The sequence below is a fragment of the Drosophila sechellia genome, chromosome 3L (assembly GCF_004382195.2).
Source record: "Drosophila sechellia strain sech25 chromosome 3L, ASM438219v1, whole genome shotgun sequence".
Taxonomy (NCBI): domain Eukaryota; kingdom Metazoa; phylum Arthropoda; class Insecta; order Diptera; family Drosophilidae; genus Drosophila; species Drosophila sechellia.
This window is the reverse complement of record NC_045951.1, coordinates 27,287,212-27,311,311: the sequence shown is the minus strand read 5'-3', so window position 1 is coordinate 27,311,311 and position 24,100 is coordinate 27,287,212. Positions and strand designations below refer to the sequence as shown.

The following is a 24,100-nucleotide window of genomic DNA, read 5'->3' as shown; positions in this document are numbered from 1 at the left end:
TTATAGTTAGTACCACACTGCTCTTACAGTACACCTTGACAACGTTCAATTTAGAGAGAATAACCATAAAGTAAAAGGCCGAATCACCAATCAAACAGTCACAGTTTAAATAGTAGAAAGACAAATTATTAGATGTCGACTATTGTGAAAGTCAAAACGCTTATCCGAAACACCAGAAGCAAGATCAGGGCTAGCAACAGTCTAACGGACTTTAGGGAAGAACCCGAACAACAAAAACTCCAGACTGTATTAAGGTTGCCTTCAACATAGTCAATGAATTCGTCAGCAAGCTCTACGTCACTTAATCAAGCGGCTATACCAATAGGTAACATGGACCTAGTTTCGTCTCTTAAGATTCCGAACATAATCCTAATGACGGCAACCCCAAACTACTTAGCGACTTCATTAATAACGTAGAACAAATTCTTCTATTAATCAGAGGAACCAATAAGACACCCTACGGTCAAATGCTTCTAAGGGCAATTAGGCAGAAAATCGAAGGAAAGGCCGACGATGATCACACATCCGGAGCCAACCTTAACTGAAATCAAAGACGCATTAATTTTGCATTGTTCCGACAAGCAAGACGAACAAACCAAAGACACTAGAATAACAAGATGCGTAACGCCATACGATTTTTTGACACGCGATTTTTTGGCCGTGGCTCTAGAAGTGGCTCGGGACTCTCTCGAGTTTTTGTTCGAGAGAGAAAGAACGGACAGCAAACAGCTCTTCTCTACGCATACAGTGATAGCAAACAACTGTATGTGTGCACACGTATGCTCATGCATTGCAAAATTTGACATAATATGACCTTCACCTTAGAAGTTCTTAGACTTTAAATCTATATTATATTCGATCAATTGACCATGTAAAAAATTCTTGTTTTGTATTGCCCTAACGTTATTATTATTTAAATATGGATTAGAAATAGTAATAGCCCAATCTATGTACAAAAGATACCAAAATAAATTTCACAAATGACTTTATATTTGTCTATAGAGTATTCGGCTTGCTACGTGTGAAAAATTAATAAGGCAATGTAATTGTTGAGTGCTTGTGCTCGCACTTCGTGCCTCCAGATATGACTTTTGCAATAAACAGTTTTCATATTTTTATTTATTTTATACATTTTTATTTTCTACTACTTATTATTTTTATGAAATATTTATTTCTCAATGTAATGCCTTTTTTTGGAAAATTTATTTTTAATTTCCTTTGTATTTGCTTTAATTATTTAGTATATTTATTAAGTCATATAACTTAATATAATGGATGTAAATGATCCATTTTTATTATTTAAAATGCGCATTATATTCAGTTGTTTTTCAGTTTCATATTTTTTTGTTTGGTCTTATTAACATAACATAAATAAAATAAAAATAAATAAATATAAATATGTAAACGGTAGCTAATTCGAGCGGCAATTTTAACAAACGAATTTAAAAAACTTTAAAATTATAATAGTCAGGGCGTGAATTTTTAATTATTTTTTTAGTTCATCATATTGCTACGAAATTGGCCAAAACTCCAAACATGTAAATTCGTTTTTTCGATCAGAATTGATTTCGGCCCGAAAATCGTCTTCTAGCACGCGTACTTGTCTATTGTTTTTACTCACACAAGCAAAAAAATTCTATTTTTAGATTTCTTACGCTCTCAGCGTAAGCGAGAGGACAGAGAGCAATTTTGGCCGTCACCAAAAAAGTGGCTGCATAGTTCCAAACCAATGTATGGCCGTTATGCATCTTGTTATTCTAGTGTCTTTGGTGCGGACCTGTGATCGGGCCGATAGCTGTGTCGACGTCATAGACGACGACCTTCGGCCTCTCGGCCGCATTCCGTGCCACATTGAGTCCGACTTCGGCGAATCTTTTTGAGTACGGATAATCTTACCACAACCTCGACGGAGCTCACGTACCTAATGGATCCTGAGGGAGGGTACAACCATCGTTGGAACCTTTTCGGATATAGCCTTCCCCGATAGCGCAGGGTCGTCGCACATCACTACCGCCAACCAGGTCTCAACGGGGTTCCTAGCCCGGGAGGCGGCGGTAGGAGCGAAAGCGAGAGCGGCTCCTTAGACAGCATCGTTTGGAGGCGGCATCAATCCAGATCCTCGTCCGTGCCTGCTTTCGGTCATCCGAAAGATCCACCGCACTTAAGCAACGCGTTACGCACAGTAAGAGACGATGAGCTCATCATATCTCTGCAACGCAGCGAAGTGAGCTGGATACTCGAAATCTCAGCTAAAATCGTTTCCCATGATGAGCATCTCCTCGCGTCGGGGACCGCGGCAGGGGCGGGATCAGCAGGCCTGACAACCAGTGCCTCTGCAGGGACGGTGGGGGCAACGGGTACGGGGGCATCATGGAGGGAGTCGGTGGCCGCCAGGGCAAGCCTCTTGGCTTAAATAAATCCGTCATAAATTATGTTAAAGTAAAATGGGAATATCAAAGGAGAAATAGCTACCAAATCACCCAATGCTACAATTGTCAGATGTTTGGACATGGATCAAGCCAATGCGCAGTCAAATCATACTGTTCAATCTGTGCAGGAAACCACAAAACTACTGAATGCCCGGAAGGAGCTGCTGTCGAATGTGCCAATTGTAATGGGCCGCACAAATCTAACGACCCCGGCTGCACTAGCAGGTTAAGTTATGTTAATGTAAGATCTCAATTCCAGTCAAATCGAGTAAGACCAAAAGCTAACTTCATTTCTAAGCCTCCGCAGCTGGACTATACTACAAATTTTCCAAACACTCTTAATCAATCTATTTTAAATCCAAACGCCACCTGGGTTAAACAAAATGTAACGTCAAATACGGGTGAAGAGCTTTTCTCTTTAGAGGAAATTAAGTCCTTAACATTTGATCTCATTAGAAGTTTAAGAAACTGCAAATCCAAGGCAGATCAATTTGAAGTGATAACACTGGCTTGCAAATTTTTAACATAATGTTAAACAATCGTTCAATATTAACTTGGAACGCTCGAGGCATTAAGAACAAAAAAGATGAGCTTTTTGATTTTCTTAAAAGAAAAAACACAGATATTTGTTTATTAACCGAAACTTGGCTAAATAGTTCAATTTCAATCAAACACAATAATTACTATTGCTACAGGTATGACAGATCTTGTAGAAGAGGGGGAGGGGTAGCTATAATCATTAAAAAATCTATCCGCCATACCTTGCTACCCCTTCCCAACACTAAAACTATAGAATCAATTGGCATACATTTTATTAATAATAATGGAATAAGTACTCCAATCTATTGCTGTTATTTCCCCGGAGGGAGAGCAGATTCTGCAAATAAGCAAGCAAATATTTTCAAATGATAATCGACTATTGTGTACACATTCGGGAAACTTTGTGTTAGGAGGCGACTTTAATTGCAGACATAGACTTTGGGGTTGTAACCGAGCCAACGCTTGGGGTTCAATACTAAATGAGTTTTTAATGTCACGTGGCTTGTCAGTTCATTTTCCTGACGAACACTCCTATTTGCCAGCGAGTAGTAGAAGTCAATCCTCTACACTTGATATTTTTATAACAAATAGCTTCCAATCATTAAACTATACTATAGCAGTCAATGATCTGGGCTCAGATCACCTCCCAGTCCAAACTTCTCTTCAATCAAACTTCACCAGAATCAAAAAATATTTTTTTGATATTACAAACGCAAATTGGATTGTTTTTGGTAGAGTTATCAACCAATTAATTCCAGAATGCGAATCCATTTCCATTCAAACACAAGCTGACATAGACAGGTTAATAACACATTTCAACCCAGTCATCCTTACAGCAAAAGAACGCTCCATTCCGAAAAAAGAAATTCGATTTGCCCAAAAAGCTGTTCCCCTCAACATATTATCACTAATTATGCGGAGAAATCGACACCGTCGAAATTGGATAAGGTACAGAAACAGAGCTGATCTGGTTCTAGTTAGATGGCTCAGCCAACTTATCAATTGCAAGTTATCCAAACTTAGAAATGAGCATTGGAATAACCTTTTATCCTCGCTCGAAAAAAATTCTTCCTTCTTTTGGAAACTAAAAAAATCTCCTGGTCTTGACAACATTGACAACATAAGTTTGAAAGCTCTCCCTAAAAAAGGGGTGAAGTATTTAACCTTGATTATAAATGGTTGCCTTCGCTTAGGTTATTTTCCACAGAAATAGAAACACTCCAGGTTATCCCCATTTTAAAAAAGAACAAGCCCCCAGAGTGTCCCACATCTTATAGACCCATAAGTCTGCTCTCTTCGGTTAGTAAAGTTCTTTAGAAAGTTATCAAAAAAAGGATTTTCGACTTTACTGAAATACTTCCTCCCCAGCAGTTTGGTTTTCGTCCTGAACACAATACTGCACACGCTCTTTATAGAATTAAAAAAATTGTTAAGTCGAACTTTAGTAGATCCAAATCCACAGGTATGGTCTTACTAGATATTAAAGCGGCCTTCGATTCTGTTTGGCATGAAGGTCTTGTTTACAAATTGAATCTTTTACATTTTCCGCCTAAAATTATTAAAATAATAAGAAGTTTCCTTAGTAACCGCTCCTTTGCTGTATATATATGTGATTATCAATCTCGAATATATAACTTAAGTGCAGGCTGTCCGCAAGGATCTTGTCTTTCCCCACTTTTGTACAATATATTCACCTCTGATTTCCCTGCCTTAAATGGATGTACTGCATCAATTTTTGCAGATGATACTGCAATTCTTTGCACTGGAACCCTTGCAAGTAATATTACAAATTCTCTTCAAGTAGCTTTTAATGCCCTTGTGGCATATTTCAATAAATGGAAAATTCTTGTAAATTCAGACAAAACTCAAGCTATATTTTTTACAAGAAAACGGAAAAATATTTATATCCCAACGAACAGAATATTTCTCAACCATGTGGACATAAATTGGGAAAACAATGTCCGATATTTAGGAGTCAAATTAGATAAAAAGCTTAATTTTTCAGATCACATTCAACATATTATAAAGAAAACAAATATATTAGTTCGCATTTTATACCCTTTTATAAATAGAAATTCTCGACTAAGCATAGAAAATAAAATGTACTTATTTAGATCTATTTTTCAGTCAAGAATTTTTTACGGGGCACCGGTTTGGGCCGATGTTGCTAATGTTCATATTTATAAAATTCAGGTGGCACAAAACAAAATATAAAAAATGATATTTAATCTTCCGTGGCATTACTCTACTGTGCAGTTGCACAACTTAGCTGGGATTGAACTGGCCTCAGAGAGATTGGCCAAATTACACACCAACTTTGTAAATAGAAACATTAATTCTAATTATTTACACCTTCAAAATGTTGAATATTATTGTAAGATATAAGTCTAGTTTTTAAGATAGTTTAAAATTATTAGTTTTAAGTTTATATATTAATGTTTCTTTATGGGGGTTTTTTGTACTTAAATTTTCCCCTCATTATAATCAATGATTAATCCCAATTTATCTTCTGTATAAAACATATTTCTAAGTAGAAAAGGTTGAAAAAGGCCTGTACTCTTAATGCTCATGTATCATAATCACTCACACTTGTGTAATATTGCAAATTTTTTATAAATAAAGTGTTCCATATATATATATATATATATATATATATTAATTGCAAATAACTTCCAAACCACTGGCTTTCTTCTCGCGAAAAACGAACACCACTTCCGTGGAGCACTGAACCACCGATTTATTAACTTTCCAAGTAAGAAAACGAAATTATTCGCAGTCTGAACACGAGCGTCTCGAAAACACGTCCGTCCTTAATCCATTCATTGGGAGGGAGAACGCATAGTGCAGTTTGTGTGCATACAAAAACAACACGAAACAACACAGCGAACAACGCACGAAGGAGAGAGTAAGCTAAACACAAATACAGAAAAGCAGAAGAATTAGTTAATTTGTTTAAACTAGTGCACAAATCAAAATAGATTCACTCGCGAAGCGAACGGAGTTTTAATAATTATGTTCAAAAAAGACCTTCACTGGTTTAATAAACCCAAATGTAAATTCGAATCGCAGAAAAAAACACGACCGTTCGCTTTGAAGATAGGAAGACGACAGTGATCATCCGACCTCTTCTCAGAACCACCTATGCCGACCAATGACTGCACTCTCACTTCTGACCCTGTGTTCTCTTGACCCGTGGATGCGTCGCTACGTTATTCAAAGTGTGTCCTCCCGTATGTATGGCTCCACGCGTACTCCTCGACCTCTGTGACCTTGACCGGATCGAGTCCAAAGTCCAGAGTTAGTTCACGATCTCTCCTCTTTGCGGGGGTCGAAGGTCCATTATTATCCGTTTGAACTGGCTTCCCTTGACTCCTCTCGCATTTTAGCCTGCTTCGCTGTTGCTATGCAGCCGTTAAAGCTAAATTCTTGGAAAAACAATTCTAATTACAGTTCATTAATTTCTATCAGAAAAAAATATATGTTGTTATAATGAGACATTTAGCCAAGTCCGAGGTAGTCAAGTCATTTTCTAGTATCAAGCATAATGTGCAAACAGACATGCAGGGATCGAAAGAGGTAACAGACATTTTTCCTTCTTGCAGCAAATGCAGCAAAACTTTTACAAATAAATGACCTATCAACATAATTCACTCAGAGATAATTGCGAAAATTTGGAGTATAGTTTAACAAGACAAGAAAGAACAGAAATTTCAATATGGTATATTTGCATTAGTTATTTTGAATTTGCAAAAGGTATTAATTTTGTTGCCAATAATTTTAAAGTGTTTATTTTTATTGAACTGTGCTGTATATTAAAAGTTATAAAATTTCGAAGAATATTTGGTTTTCAACTTTACAAAAACCTTTAAAAAATTCGCCACAAAGTGAGAAAAACGATGTTTTGATAGTTTTTCGCGGGTTCTCAATGTAGGTGTCCCAAAAAAAATTTTCGGTAAATCAATCAAAATTTGCAAATAAAAAATGGAAAAAGACGACAATTTAGGGCAGCTTGTGGGCGTTAAAACGGACGTGGGCAAATTGTGTTTAGCACAAACTTGCGCAGCTTATGAATAAGCTAAAAAGCGCCAAAAAACTGTTGATAAGTATTTTACCTTTTTTTTCGTTTCATTATTTGTCTTACTAATTTCTATCGGTACTTCTAAAACACTTAGGCCACTCCCTCTCTAACGACCACATCGGAAATTTTATGTTATTTTGTGTAAGCGACACTGCCACTGGTTGCAGAGACAGACTTCCATAACGAGCTTAAATCGTAAAAATCCTGATAAAAATTATTTTCCCTATTTTTTCATCACATTTGGTTATAAAAAAATATTTAAAATTTAATTTTAATTTAATTTTAGACAAATTTTACTATTTTGTATCTGATTAACTAAATCTTAAACTCAACACCTTATTTATCTGCAATGATACCTCGACTTCTATAAATATGTAAATACCACGAAGTGCTTTAACGTACTGTTACTACGTCAACCGCTAGCTTGTAGCTTCTTCTTATTTTTCCTCTTGTCTTAGTTTCACAGTTATTTCCCATTTCGCAATCAGATTTGTTGTGGGGTTCTTAATTCATAAGGAGGGGATTATAATATGTATAGTGGAAACGTCATATGGATTGCATATGCCACTATTTATACTTTACTTCTACATGTAAATCGCACATTTAAAATTAAAATTTTTCCTTACTTCCCTTTTATAGGAAATGCCAAAACAACAAGAAACGATAACAGTTCTAGATTTGGTAAATTTATGCAAGTTTGCTTCGACGACAACAACTGTATTAAAGGATGCGTAATTCTTGATTACCTGCTCGAACAATCTCGGATAACATTTCAAAGTGTAGGGGAACGAAACTATCATATTATGTATCAATTAGTAGCTCAAGGCCAAAAAAATATTGGCATAGCAAAATCCTTTCATCTAAGGCCACCTGAGTTTTACAAATATCTAAATACATCCAATTCTGAAAAAATAAATATGAACATAGAGTCAAAGAAGTTTGATGCCGTAACCATGGCGTTTACGGTTTTACAAATTCCCCAATTCGTTATAGATGGCGTTTTTAAAGTTCTCAGTTCCATTTTGTGGCTAGGTAATATAGAGTTTATAGACGTGGATGGAGAAGTCACCGACTTTTCAAGATCGGACCAAGAAGCGATATCGATTATATCAAACCTTTTGGGACTAAGTCGATGTGATTTTAAAAAGGTTTTATTAATCCGCCAAATAAATGTTCGAGGAAATATTACGGAAATTCCTTTAAAAATAAAAGAGGTAAGTATCATAGACGACTGGTCCTTATTAAAAATAATTAGTATAATTCTATCTGTATGAACGTCGAGATCTGAGAAATTATAAAAGCTAGATAGATTCTAGAGACATAGACGGTATGCAAGTTTGTTGACCCATGCTGCCAAGACTATTCATAAATGAAAGATGCATATTTCATTGATGCCTATATTGCGCAAGTTGTTTGTTCAGTACGTCCCGCCCAAAACGGCCCCATCCACACTTTTGAAAAATGTTTTGTTATTTTCTAATTTTTAATTACTTTTTAAAATTCCTAAAGATTTGACAATAAATTTGTTTTTTATTAATGGTACAAATTCTTGGTATACTAATATAATCTAGCTGTACAAAAACTGCGGAAACATGAATTGTAAATGATGGAAAAGAAATTATAGTATCGTTGTTTGTGATCGTCGAAAAGAATCAAAGTTTCTTTGTTCTTTGTCATAAAGTGTTATATTTTTAACCACCATGTTTTTAATAATCATTAATTACGGTCTTAATTTGATAAAAATAAAAAACCGTATAACACAGCCAAGAAAGGGAACATTTGGAATATTAAAAAAAAAAAATCAATTAGGGATATCGAAGGTGCGTTCTGGTTGATCATAAAATGTTGCTTTACAGTTAATAATAATTTGATCAAAATTGGAAAGCAGCATTTACCTGCCAAGGGAATAGTCATTCAATTTTTATTATTATTATATTTAGCCAAGTAGTTGTATAAAATAACAAAAAAACGTTATAATCGAGTTCCTAGACTATCACAAACCAATTACTCAGCTACTGACAGTGCGAGCAAGAAAGTTAAACATTCAGAAAATAAAAAACATTTCGAATATGTGTCAGTGGGAGCTTTTGGCTGTTTATAAGCGTTTGTTGAACAATTTTTTAACCATACCGATAGAATTGGAAAGTCATATATAAAAATAATTAAACATAAAAACATATTTAAAAAGTGTGAACGTGGCTTTGGGAGTCTTAACTTGATTATAGCGCTCCTCCTTGCTGAAATTGAGAATACTTTTTGAGTAAGAATGGAAGTGATGCTGTTGCCCTTTTTAGAGGGAATGTGTTTTATGATTCTTAGACCTTTAGACCTAGGATTTTAGTGCTATTGGCTTCTCGGATATTTATAGTGCCTTTACATACTGTAACGAACTGTTTTTATTGGCCCTGCTCGCTAAGAGTTGAAGAGGCTAGCTCAGAGAGTTTGTGTGTTCGTCCCACCAAAATTTATGATTTGTGTAAGAAGACAGAGTTTAAGTCTAAAGTAGCTTTATTCGAGTATTCTAAAGCGAATTCCTCCGGTGATCGCCGTCTGCTGCAGGGTGTATCGCCCATTGCTTAAGGCAACACTTGGCCTGGGATCACCTTTGCGCCCACTGACTCCACTTTCCATTCAAATACTCCAGTACCTTGTCATCTCCGACGAAGGACCACCTGCCGGCTGGAAATGGCTTAGGATGTAATGGGCAGGGTGTATACGAGTTAAGCCAACGCTCGGCGTGGGACCACCTTTGCTAACCACTGACTCCACTGACCCTTTCAACCACGCCAGGTCCTTGTTTCTCCACTCCAAGGATCGATCTTCACTTGTATTTGTCTCGTCTTTCCTTTTGTGACCTGCGCCTTTTTTCCCTACCCGACACTTTCACAGTTGGTTTGCGCTGACCGTCACTTTATCCGCGCGTTCTCACTTATTGACCTTCTCCGCGCGTTCTAACTTACTGTCTGTCTCGATCTGCGCTTGTGCCGAACCTAAATAGCCGCGCGAAATCCGGTATGGCCCCTTTTGCGCACGGCCCGCTCGGGTACAAGGTGCAACTAATGAGCCGTTAGTTTACGGTGCATCCTCTCACACTCTCCGAGGAGGAGGTGACGACCTCGACCGCGCCTTCGGTCTCCATTATCGGTTCGTAATCTCCTCCGGGTTGTGCCCTTCTGCTCCTTGTACCGATATTCTGTGGGACCTGTAACGGGGCTTTTCCGTCCGTATACTCCCCTTCCACGGAATTCGCAGCTGTGTGCGTTAACCTTTAACGGTTCTGGGCTTCGTACCCTTCCTGTCCCGCTCTCTCGCTTCAACGGGTCTGTGTGTGAGTGACTTCTTTCCTGATTCGATACCTTGTATAGTCTTCCTCCCTTCTTCGTCAATAGGTTTTTGATACTGTTTAACACTGGAAGTCCCCTGGCTCGCCGGCTCCCGTGCTTCCCGATTTTAAGTCGCTAATGTGAGCCGTCTTCAATTTCCTGGTTCCGTTGTGTCCTAGGATGCAGATAACCGAAGATGTGAAATTTTTTATTGTGAACGTCCCGTCAAACCTCGGCTCCAACTTCGCCGCGATGCCTTCAACGGCATTCGACAGGTAGTGCTCTTTGGCCCATACTATGTCCATTTCCTTGGGTTTCCACGGCCGATTATAGTGGCGCGCTTGATCCAGCTCGAAGACTTCATTTAGCTTCTCCGCGTTCTCCGCAGGCGTCTGTGTAAACCTGCCCGTCCCAGTCGTCCGGTCGTCGAATAACGAACAAAAGTTTAAGCTACAAGTGTTTACATAAATGCTTATGTTGTCCCAATTATGTCCGCGAAAATGCGGCAGTTCCAGTTGTTTATTTGAACTGTCGCAATTGACATCCTGTCCAGCGTTTTTGCTTATTTATTGAATTTTTCCTTTTGCTTAAGAGACTAACAATAAGTTTTCAAATCTTATTCTAAACTAACTAAATATAATATTATGAAATGATTCGTGGTGTGTGGCCTAACAAATTTAACGCTGCGCTGGTTGGTCGTTCCGGTGCAGTCGGCTTTGGCTGAATACTCGAAAAAGTTTTCTTGCAAGAGGATTCGAATGTGAGGCTAGTTTTCTTTATTGTATTTTACTTTCTTCTTTGCTATTGTCTCAATGACAAGTTTTATTTGTAAGTCTATGCCTATATATTATCGTTCATAAGATACCATGGAGTTCCAGTAATGATTCTCAGAATCCTAGACTGTGCTCGCTGTACTATGTCGATGTTGTTTCTCGATGTGTGCCCCATAGCTTGGAGCTATAGGTCCATATGGGTTTTAAAGCCCATACTCCAAACTTAGGGGAGAGCGAACGTTTATAAGCCAGTGTAGATCCCTTGCTTTTAGTCTGGGGTGCGTCGTCTTAGCCTCTATGTTTTTCCGCCAGGTGAGCCGTCCAGATGTATACCTAAGTATATTACGTTATCGGCTTGTGGAATGCGAGTGTGGTTGATTACCAAGGTTGGGAAAAATTGTTTGTTTAGGGTTAATGTTACCTGTTTGCACTTTTCTTCGTTTACTCGTATGTGCCAATCTGCAAGCCACAAGTTAGATGGCGTGCTAGTTGCATCGTAGCTTTTACTGGGCATCTGGATCGAATTAGTATTGCAGTGTCATCAGCGAATGTGGATACCGTTAGGTGGTAGTTTGTTGGGATGTCCGCCGTGTATAGCGTGTATAGAATTGGGCCCAGAACACTTCCTTGAGGCACTCCGTCTTCTATAGTACAAACGCTTGAAGTGCTTGAACTGCATCTGACGGCGAACACTTATATAGGTAAGACTTTAGAAGCTTATGTATGTTTTGAGGCAGCAGTTTGATTATTTTAAACATAAGTCTATCCAGCCATACTCTATCGAATGCTTGTGCAACGTCTAAGAATAGAGCTATGCAGTATTCACGATGTTCATAGGCCTACGAATTTCTGTTGTGATGCGGTTAACTGGCGGTTAAAGGGCTCCATGTTTTGCCCGAAAACCAAATTGGTGCGATGGGAGTGTGTTGTGTGTTTTGAGGTGGGGCTGATGCGTAGCAGCAGCACTTTTTCAAATAACTGTATTTATCTTTGTGGCTGTGTTTTGTCTTTCCCAGGCTTAGGGATCATAATTATAATTGATTTCGTCCACTTTTGAGGGAAGTATCAAATTTAAGTAATTGCGTTGAAGAGCAAGCAGATTCGTAGAACTGCACACATTGGGAGCTCGATGATCATTTTCGGGGTTATTAAGTCGTAGCCAGGCGAACTTTCTAGTCTTCAGTTGCTCTTTAGTGACTTTCGTTATCTCGCTTGGTCGAAATTCTACAGGATCTTGTGGTGCTAAGTCAGATGCAGTTAATGGCGGGAGAGTAAATGAGTTAGTGGTTGGATTTGGTTGAAATACTAGAGTTACGGAGAGGTACAACCGTTTCTGTTGGTGCCTGTAAGTTCCTGTGATCTTTCCACAACGAGTTCTTTGTGCCTGTGGGCGTGAGATTCTCGATGTACCTTAGTTGTGCGTTCTTCTTTCTTAAGCGCTTTTGTAAGTCTGCGATTGGTTTCCAGGAGGCTAGAAAAGCCGGTATGGGAACAAACATATTTTTTGTACCTCGCCCAGTTGGTCCTATTGCTTGTAAGCCTACACGGTCGATCGATGTGTTGTAGCTGGTACAAAAGATGAAAGAGCACCGGGCAGTGATCAGATGAGAGTTCTGGAAGTGCCTCAGCGGTAATCATTGATTGGGATATCCTTTTTGTGATGGCAAAGTCAATCAAATCTTGAAGCTTCTGCTGGCCAGTATGTAGGCGCTCCCGGGGAAACATAGTTAAGTTTGTGTTGCGGTTTGATGATTGCGTTGTACAGCTGTTTTCCTTTAGGGTTCGCTATCCGAAATCCCCAGTACATGTGCTTGGCATTCCAATCGCCAGCTGCAACAAACCTTTCACCAAACGAGTCAAAAAGTGTTCTGAATTTTTCCTCAGAGATTGTGAAGCGAGGTGGGCAATAGACAGCAGCCAGAGTGAGAGCGCCGTTATTGCATTGGAGGTTTATAGAGGTACATTGTAAGCAGTCTTATTGTTAATTACCAAGAAAGTGGTGCTTAATTCGCATTCCTATTAGTATCCCAGTGCCTCCATTGGCCTTTCCATCCGGGTGATTTGTAAAGTAAAATTTATATCCTGGTATTTGGAAGTTGTACTTTTCGGTAAGGTGAGTCTCTGAAAGTAGCATAACGTCAATGTTTCTGTCGCCTAAGAACTGAGCAAGTTCTAGCTTGTGCCGCGAAACGCCATTAGCGTTCCAGGTAGCTATTATTAAGGGAGTCATTATCCTGTTTTAAAAGAAACGAGCATTTGAATAAGGTTGTTTTGGTTACTCATAAGCTCTTGCATAGTTTCTTGTATGAAGGTCATGAAGTATTTCATGCTTTGCTGCATCGAAAGCATAATCGCTTTAACGCCAATGGGCTGCTGTTGCATGTTCTGTGTGTTTATTTGTTTATTTGTGTTTACTTGGTGAATTTAATGCTGGACGCTGGAGGTGACTGCTGTCGGTTCTTGGATCCCTGATTTTGGTACACTGGCAAAGGAAGAATTTGGCATTGTTCGGTGGCTGGCAAATGAAGGGATGTTAGGTGTAGTCGGTGCCATAACTTTGTGAGCTGTTGGTGTGATACGATCTCGAGCTGAATCCACTCGTTTGTTTAGGCGACTCTTGAGTTCCTTGTAAACAATGCATCCTCGCCAGTTGGCTGTGTGTTTTTCTTAATTGAACTGTCGTTTTTATTCTTAGGACAGTTTACAGTACTGTGGGCATCGCTGCAAACGACGCAGATGGATTTTAGGGTGCAGTTCGCTTTGGTGTGGCCATATCTTGGCAGTTGGTGCACTGCACAGGTTGCCTGCGCTTGTGTGGCTCTTCTACCGTTATTCTTCGGTGCAGTAAATGCTGTAGCTTATATATAGGATGTACTTCATTTTTGTTGTTTTCTGACTCGATGGCTCCTGATGACTCTATTCCTTTAATGACAACCTGCAATCCTTTGGCACTTTTCAGCTGGTAGGTAACTCCACCCAGCTTCGTCCAGGTACTTCGTCACTGATCGGTGGCTAGACTCATACTGAGTCTGCACTTTCGTTTCTTGTATGTTACCCTTAGTAAGAGGTATAACATGGAACTTGTTTTCTCCGATAATTGCAGCTAGTTTGTTAACAAGCGCACTTGATGTTTTCTCACGTATATATATTGGTGGCGGCTTTATATTCTTCTGCCCCTGCTCCTGCACTTCGCAGTCATCCGATAGTGCAAACCTATTTGATCTTGAGTCATTGGAGGCGTTGGCGCAATTTATTTTCGGCTGATTACCAGCCTGCTTGTGTTGTGGGCTTAGCTTTTGCTTTATTTGGGTGTAGCGATCCAGCCCTGTTTGAAAAAGTTTTTTGTTTTGTTTTGGTTCTTGTCCGCTTCCGCTTTCAAGAGTCGGTGTGAGTGTTCTTGCTTTCGTTGTTGTTGGTACAGCGGAATTGAACACCGCTGTTGGTATTGAGCATAGAGTTGGCTCATTTTAGAACGATCGATTTGTTCGTTGTCTATTTGTTTTTTTAGTTTTACTTTTTTATTCCACACAGAAAAAATTTTGTAGTATAGCAATTTAACATTGCCAATATCGTCTCTTTCGCTTTCGATTTAATTATTTATTTTGTGTTATTAACTATTCACTTCACTAAAATCAAGTGATTTTATACGGAGCTCGATGAAAACACGTCTGCTCACTTGATGACTACGTCTTCTAAGGCCGAGGCGAAAATGATGCTCCTTCTTTTGCAGGTCAGGATACATGGTAAAAATGGTGGAGTTTATATATGTTTATGTATCCGAACGTGTTGTGAAAATTGATCTTCTTGAATGACTCTATGGTTTCTGTTTTCGGTTCGAATTCAATCACCGTATCGTCATAAGTTTAGCCATTAATACTGACCGTGCAATTGTTAAATATTATCATCACTGACCCACTGATTGAGAAGGGTCTCTGGCAAGACGATGTGACGTTGCTTCTCACGGTGTTATATATGAAGATGTGGCGTTGTTCCACTTCCTTGATGATTTCTTACAGCCCGATGTCTTTAATTTCGCATGTTGGGGTTTGACCGTGGATTATTCCTTTGATGCACTGGATGTCGATTAGGTTGGTTTTTGATCGAGCACTTTCGCATATGTAAGTCGTGTGAACTTTCGGACACTCATCTTCAAAGTACGTAACTTGGTCGTTTTGATTATATAAAATATAATTAGGTGCTATTAAGAATTTAGTTTGGTGTTGTGGCAGATGGACCACTTGTGCTAATTGGAAAATTTGTGTCTTAAATATGGGTATTTTGACATGGAATATGTATGATTTATCGATATATGTTTCTAAGGTTAGCAATCTATATAAATGTTCTTCGGATTCTATTGTTATGTTCTGATTTGAGATAAATTTATTTATGGATTCATTTTCTGTTTCTGATAATATAAATGTAGGTATTATATTGAGTTTAGTTAGCAAAATACTTTCCTCAATGTTATCAATATGGTTTTGTAAAACATCTATATTGAAATTAATTCTAGCAATGTATTTCGTTGTGTTCGTCATTAAGTGTCTTATATATATTGTTATTGTAGTTTTTGATGAATTTGTTAATAATTGTTTGTTTTTGGTTTATGTGTTGTGTAATATTTTCAAATATTAAAGTAATTTCTTTGTTAAGTATATTTTGTTGAATAATTTTTTGTGTCATTTGATTTTCGTTTTCCTTAACAACGTTAAACTTATCATTTATATGTTGGGCGTCTTTAGCGTCCATATTTCCATTCACCAATCCTCTTTTTTCTCTTCTTGAGGGTATTAATGCTTTAATTTTGATTTTTAACGTGTCTACTTTTTCTTTCAAACCGCCAAAATCTTGTGAAAATTCTATTTGTCTCAGGTCGTTTAATGTCGTTTCGAATGTTTCTGTATTTTCAAGGAGGTCCTTTATATTAATTTTGTGTAATAAGTGTCTGTATGATTGTACCAGTCTTGCGTTTCCCAGGTCGATCTTCGCGATCTTGTCGTGTTCCTCCAACTGTTGAATCTTGATAAACTGTGCTTTTACGCAATATAATCTGGAAAAATATAATAGTGGTTACTATTTGGTTCTTCTTTTTATGGGATATAAACATCAACCCGTCCTTTTTAACAATATGTCCCGGGAATCGGGGCGGTATTTTATTCCTTCTATTGTCCTTTCTAAAAACTGTTTAATCTATTTTGATAGTTTATGGTTGGTTCCTATTCTCATTGCTCTAAGCTATGCGGTCCTTCATTTTATCGTCCATGTTCTTTTTAATGTTTGTGTAGATCGTATTGAAAAAGTCGTTCAGTCTTTGCAGGTAGTCGTGTTCGTTATTTTGAGAGATGTTTTGATTTATAATGGGCGGTCTTCCGAGGAAAAATTTGGAAGGGTGTGTATTTTGTTGTCGAGTGAACTGCCTTTTTATAAGTTATTAAGGTTTCAAAGATGCTGTCTTCGTGGTCACAAGAGATTGTTTCTGTTTTTCTTTTGTTTAGTATTATTCTGTACATTTCGGTTAGTATTGACCACTTCCATGAAACTTAGGTTGTTCCTAGCCTGGTACAATTCTTCTCATATAAGAATGTCTTCGGAAATTTGTGTTGTTTAGCACCAAAAGGCGCCGTTACCTATGCTAACGGGTTTTCTGTGTGCATTACGATTTTAAAGTGTATAGTTTCTAGATTTTTCCCATTTTTGAATATTAACTATTGCCTTCACTCTTTGTAAGATGTCCATACCGATTGGTGGAATCTGAAGAAAATTAGTTTGTTAGATGTAGTATATGGTAGACTTTCATGGTGGACTTCGTGCACGTTAAGTGTGGTTTTAATTGAAATTGGGTTTTTTAAGTTAATTCGGTCCGGGTTTAGGATTAATTCTGGGTTAATGAATGACATAATCGCCCCTGTGCCTAATAGGAATTTTAGAGGGTATCCGGATTTTAGGTGGATTATAATGTATGGCAAGGGGGACCCGGTCTCTCGTTTAATTAAGTACCCTGTTTGTTTCTCGAGGCACTTGGTAAAAAATTTGAATCCTCATCTACCTCGTTTGAGGTCTGTTCAATATTATTGAAAGTATTGAGGTATCAGGTCTGTTGTGCTCGTAATTACGGTTAGTTTGCATATTTTTTGGCATTATTGCCGATACGTTATTTCTTTTGTATTGATAGTTGTCTCTTAAATTCGAGGTGTATTGCTGGTAGGTCCTCTTTCTATCGTAGTCTTTTGGTCTGTGACTATCGTTTTGGTTCCCCTGATATCCTCTTTGTCGACTGTACTCTGGCTGCCTGTTTTCCAGCTTCTTCTTATTCTCTTGGAAATAAATGTCCCTTTATTTGATAGCCCATTCGAAGGCTTCTTGGAGGTTGGTAGGTCTTATAAACCTTACCGCTAGTCCGAGTGGGCCTTTGATATTTAGACAGGTGTCCGCAAAAAATATTTCTTTTTTCAATATATATTGGTTCGTATTCTTTAGTGTCGGTTAGCTTAAAAAAGGTCGTTTAAAGAATTTTTTGAATAAAGTTTGAATTGGAAGTTTAGAATCAGCGAGGTTATGTAGTTCTGATAAGAGAGTTTGTTCAAAGACACTAGATTAACAAGGTGCGTAACGGCCATACATTGGTTTCGCACTATGCAGCCACTTTTTTGGTGAAGGCCAAATTGGCTCTCTTTTCGCTCGCTTACGCTGAGAGCGTAAGAAATCTAAAAATAGAATTTGCTTGCTTGTGTGAGTAAGAACAAGAGACGAGAACGCGTATATGTGTGCGTGTTGTGCTAGAAGACGATTTTCGGGCCGAAATCAATTCTGATCGAAGAAACGAGTTGTTATTTGGAGTTGTGGCCAATTTCGTAGCAATATGATGAACTAAAAAAATAATTAAAAATTCACGCCCTGACTATTATAATTTTAAAGTTTTTTAAATTCGTTTGTTAAAATTGCCGCTCGAATTAGCTACCGTTTACATATTTATATTTATTTATTTTTATTTTATTTATGTTATGTTAATAAGACCAAACAAAAAAATATGAAACTGAAAAACAACTGAATATAATGCGCATTTTAAATAATAAAAATGGATCATTTATATCCATTATATTAAGTTATATGACTTAATAAATATACTAAATAATTAAAGCAAATACAAAGGAAATTAAAAATAAATTTTCCAAAAAAAGGCATTACATTGAGAAATAAATATTTCATAAAAATAATAAGTAGTAGAAAATGAAAATGTATAAAATAAATAAAAATATGAAAACTGTTTATTGCAAAAGTCATATCTGGAGGCACGAAGTGCGAGCACAAGCACTCAACAATTACATTGCATTATTAATTTTTCACACGTAGCAAGCCGAATACTCTATAGACAAATATAAAGTCATTTGTGAAATTTAATTTGGTATCTTTTGTACATAGATTGGGCTATTACTATTTCTAATCCATATTTAAATAATAATAACGTTAGGGCAATACAAAACAAGAATTTTTTACATGCAATTGATCGAATATAATATACATTTAAAGTCTAAGAACTTCTAAGGTGAAGGTCATATTATGTCAAATTTTGCAATGCATGAGCATACGTGTGCACACATACAGTTGTTTGCTATCACTGTATGCGTAGAGAAGAGCTGTTTGCTGTCCGTTCTTTCTCTCTCGAACAAAAACTCGAGAGAGCCCCGAGCCACTTCTAGAGCCACGGCCAAAAAATCGCGTGTCAAAAAATCGTATGGCGTTACGCATCTTGTTATTCTAGTGTCTTTGGTTTGTTCGTCTTGCTTGTCGGAACAATGCAAAATTAATGCGTCTTTGATTTCAGTTAAGGTTGGCTCCGGATGTGTGATCATCGTCGGCCTTTCCTTCGATTTTCTGCCTAATTGCCCTTAGAAGCATTTGACCGTAGGGTGTCTTATTGGTTCCTCTGATTAATAGAAGAATTTGTTCTACGTTATTAATGAAGTCGCTAAGTAGTTTGGGGTTGCCGTCATTAGGATTATGTTCGGAATCTTAAGAGACGAAACTAGGTCCATGTTACCTATTGGTATAGCCGCTTGATTAAGTGACGTAGAGCTTGCTGACGAATTCATTGACTATGTTGAAGGCAACCTTAATACAGTCTGGAGTTTTTGTTGTTCGGGTTCTTCCCTAAAGTCCGTTAGACTGTTGCTAGCCCTGATCTTGCTTCTGGTGTTTCGGATAAGCGTTTTGACTTTCACAATAGTCGACATCTAATAATTTGTCTTTCTACTATTTAAACTGTGACTGTTTGATTGGTGATTCGGCCTTTTACTTTATGGTTATTCTCTCTAAATTGAACGTTGTCAAGGTGTACTGTAAGAGCAGTGTGGTACTAACTATAAGGTTGCTTATGTTATTCGTGTAGTGTAGTGGTAGACTTCTTTCCTTGTTGTTAGAATTTTTAACCTCTGTAATGTAGTGGTATGCTATTGTTTCTTATATTTTTGAGCAATATAAATAGTTTTGTTTCAGCGTTAGTATAAATGGGTATAGAATTATATATTTTTAAATATAAATTTTTTATTTTTATTATTATTATTTTTTTTTTTTTTGTCTTTTTCATATTTTGTTTTACGCTTCAGTGACCCGTTCGAGTCGATTCGTGTTGCGTCCAGCGTGCGGAAGCGTCTGCTTGGCTTGCTTCAGTGACCTGTTCAGCAACGAACCGTCGCGTCCAGCTCATTATTTTTTCCTGCACATTGTATAATGTTGGTGCAACGGTCGGACCGCTGTTGTATCATACGCCAGAGTGACCCGTTCGAACAAGTTCGTGTTGCGTCCAGCGTGCCAAAGCGTCTGCTTGACTTGCTTCAGTGACCTGTTCAACGACGAACCGATTCGCGTCCAGCGCATCGATACAACCAGCATTATGTATCAGCCGTTTGCCCCGACACTATTTGCACGTCACACCGACGTGCGGCACGAGGCCGAAAAGAACCGCATCAAACTTGTTGTTCGGTAGCAACGAGCTCCCAACGATGTGTGGGCATATGACCTGATGCCAAGTTTGTTGGCATTTTCTTTTTTTCTTCTAAGGTTTATACTATAGCTGATAGTTTAAATAATTATGATTATTATAATTTTATTTTATTTCTTCTTTATTTTTTGAAAATTCATTTAATTTATTGAGTTTATTATTTTTTTATTTATACGTTTTTGTTTGTTTTTCTTTTTTGTCAGAATAGTAGAATTATAGTGTCAGATAGTAGAATTATAATTTTTTAAATGTGGGAAAGTGGTCCGCGACTACCCCTAGCGGATACCCTTCACTTCCTCCTTTTTAGGCAAGTTTTGTTGCCTATATCGCGGTTGGATAACCGGATTCATGAGACATAATTTGGTTAAGTTATTTTCGAATATAACAGCTTTATGGTATATTTGGCATCTGTGCAAATAAGTATAAGCAACGTCGGCGACGCATCCTAACTAAATATTCACTTTTTGAGTGAAGGGTAAATACAAAACAAATAAGTTTTTTTTAACTTCAATTTTTACTTTTAATAAAACAAAGCTTAGGAAAAACATAACTTTCTGGGGTTTTTATTAAATTCTTTTAAAACTTTGTTATTGAATTCATCCAAATCGTCCATAATTAGTCGTCGGTGAATACTCATCAAAGCCAGGCTATTAAGACGACTTTCTACCATTGTACTTCGCAGCCAAGTCTTTATACGTCTTAAGCTGCTAAATGATCGCTCAACTGTACAAGTTGTACAGGGTAAAGCAATTAAAATCTTCAGAGCTCTTTAAATATCGGGATAAAATTAATTTGCGTGCTGAATCGTATCAAGAACAGTCATCTCAGATACATTTGTTTCCTTACAGCGCCACATTTGTTGCCAAAGCTCAATTTCAACTTGTTATAAGTGAGTCTGTTGATATTATTTGCATTTTTTCCGGATGTAAATATAACAAAGAAAATGATACATTATTTTCATCGGAAAACCGACTATCGAGTGAGCTAATAATTGAGTCCAAGTAAGGAATAATCAATGACCTCCTCCAATACTGTGAGCTATTTTCAGCTGAATGGTTATTTCTGTGACATTGCTTGCCAAATATACGAGGAAGTAATGTCATATCCTCCTCCAACCCAATTGTCGCTGCAACGACTGTTGCATCTCTTAATACTTCATCCGTTATACTATCAGGATCATCTCGATGGCTACTTAACAGTTGTATTATGCGGTTAATGTGCTTAGAGGCCTTGACCGCATCCAAAGTCGTTGATTGAAGCACGTTGACTACCGGCTCCAGCATCGCCGAGTATTTCGCAATTATCGTGAGACGCATAATAAATGTTACTCTGGAAGCAGCGCTATAAAGCAAGAAGGCATTATTTCGGGTTGCAGCATTGCCATCACGTGACAAAACTTTCAAAGCTTCCATTATATCGCCGAAATTTTCCTTAAACGTTTAATAGCTTTGTATTTTTCACTCCATCTAAAGCTTTCTTGTATTTCTTGCGTAAGATTTCCTGCACACCGCCCTCCTCCCAGTCTAAGTCTAACGCATTTATCAGGATTGAGATCTGCTTTAGTTAAGAAATCGTCAATAGCATTAGCTATTGATTTTGCATCCAACGTTTTTATTTCCACAAACCCGACAAACGATTCATGGATTTCGTTTTTGCCTTCATGGAAATACCTCAACTTTATTGACAATTGCTCTGATCCAGACACATCAGCACTTTCATCAGCTATAACGCTATATGCGTCTGCATTTTGAACTATTTTTATAATCTGGTTTTTTAGGACTTCACCACAAAGGCTGATTTTTTTTTTCCATGTTTTGCTTATTTATTGAATCTTCCCTTTTACTTAAGAGACTAACAATAAGTTTTCAAATCTTATTCTAAACTAACTAAATATCATTTTATGAAATGATTCGTGCTGTGTGGCCTAACAAATTTAACGCTGGGCTGGTTGGTCGTTCTGATGCAGTCGGCTTTAGCTGCATACTCGAATAAGTTTTCTTGCAAGAGGATTTGGAGTGGCGCTAGTTTTTTATTGTATTTTACTTTCTTCTCTCCTATTGTCTCAATAAAAAGTTTTATTTGTAAGTCTCTGTGTATATTCTCGTTCCGAAGATACTATGGAGCTCCAGTAATGATTCTCAGAATCCGAGACTGTGCTCGCTGTACTATGTCGATGTAGCTTCTCGATGCGTTGCCCCTAGCTCGGAGCCATAGGTCCATATGGGTTTTAAAACGGAGTTATATAAAAGGACTTTGTACTCCAAGCTTAGGGGCGAGCGAACGTTTATAAGCCAGTGTAGACCCCTTGCTTTTAGTCTGAGGTGCGTCGTCTTGGCCTCTATGTGTTTCCGCCAGGTGAGCCGCTTGTCCAGATGAATACCTAAGTATGTTACGTTATCGGCTTGTGGGATGCGCGTGTGGTTCATTACCAAGGGTGGGCAGGTTTGTTTGTTTAGGGTACTTTCCTTCGTTTACTCGTATGCGCCAATTTGCAAGCCAATGTTCTACACAAGTTAGATGGCGTGCTAGTTGCATCGACTTAGTATTGCAGTGTCATCATCGAATGTGGATATCGTTAGCTGGTAGTTTGTTGGGATGTCCGCCGTGTATAAGGTGTATAGAATTGGGCCCAGAACACTTCCTTGAGGCACTCCGTCTTCTATAGTACAAACGCAAATTGAACGCTATTGAACTTGCAAAATGGCTTGACGACAAAAGAACCCAATACTCCGTGAAATGAATTTGAATTTGGCGGAAATAAAGTGCAATATTTGCAAAAGGCACCTTTTTGGCAACGTGAATACCAACCAACCATGGCGAATACTCTTCTAACCGAGCATAGTTGAATTTTCTTTTTAAATTCTTCGCGTCCATGGAAAAATCAAACGTCTTGGATGGTGTCTAGCATTTTTTGAGAAGTTCGGTCTTTTTTTTCGTAGGATAAGAGCGATGAGCGTCCAACATATCGGCCAATATTGTTTCCATTGCAATCATCCTGGGCTAAATCTTCCGACAAGCCTTGTCTTGCCATTTCGGTCGATGTGGCCGCAGGCCCTTTAGATATACTAACACCTAAGTCGGGAGCAGGCACAGCTGTCTCAATTTCGTTTTCCACTTTTTCGTCATCGCCATTGTTGTTACTTTCTCCACATCTTTCTTCACATAGCTTGCACTTTTTTGCTAAAAAGCCAACCAATAAAATATTTAGCCAAAACACAAACGACTCATACCCACGGCATTAACCATTTACTGCCATAAGGCTGCCTTATCTCAACGCTTTTACACGTTTATTGATGTATTATTATATACATACTTACCAAAAAATTTCTTATGTCCATTGCTTGTATGTGCTGGGCTTATACAACAAAATGTTTTTATTTCCAGAAATCTTTTCACAATTAACTTGATTTACAAACCTTGTACAACACTTTAAGACTAGCTAAGCGCGCTGGAAATGTGTAGTTGGATCAAGCTGTTACGGCACTTTTCCAGTCAACGCGCACAAACTCAATATCCAGTAGATATTGCGCATTCATCTTCCAACACTGGGAACTCTTAGTGAATGCGCTAGGTGCTTATGTATGGGAGAAAAAGAACAGTACATAGTGTAAATAAACAACGGAATCTTACTGGATAGGCAGCAAATTATGAAATTTCTTGAACATTCCTTTAAAATTTCCTTAACATTCCCCCCGCCGACGCCCTTGCTGAGTCGGCATTGCAACAAAGTGTGGTGATCACTTGAGATGGCATGGCGGGTGGTACCGAGCTGTGTATACACTGAATGGTCGATTCGGTAACTCGTTCGGCAGATTTGGCTCAATTCCCTGCGTGATGAATGCCGTCGAGTAACAAGTGCCTTCCGCCATACTTGTGTTTACCGCTAGCTGGAGCTCAGGCCAGTTCTCGTCCCATGTCTTCTGATCGACACCTGTGAACTGTGCGATCATTGTTTTGACGGT

The 24,100-nt window shown here is 38.0% G+C and overlaps 1 protein-coding gene across 2 annotated transcripts in view; it reads left to right on the top strand.

Annotated features, from left to right (window-relative positions):
* The window catches only part of LOC116800951 (myosin-I heavy chain), a 661,712-nt gene that overhangs the window by 241,532 nt on the left and 396,080 nt on the right, over nucleotides 1-24,100 (top strand). For both annotated transcript variants that reach the window (XM_032717811.1, XM_032717812.1), the window contains exon 6: nucleotides 7,687-8,261. In XM_032717811.1, coding sequence (XP_032573702.1) covers nucleotides 7,687-8,261 — 575 coding nt within the window. The remainder of the gene's footprint in view (nucleotides 1-7,686; nucleotides 8,262-24,100) is intronic.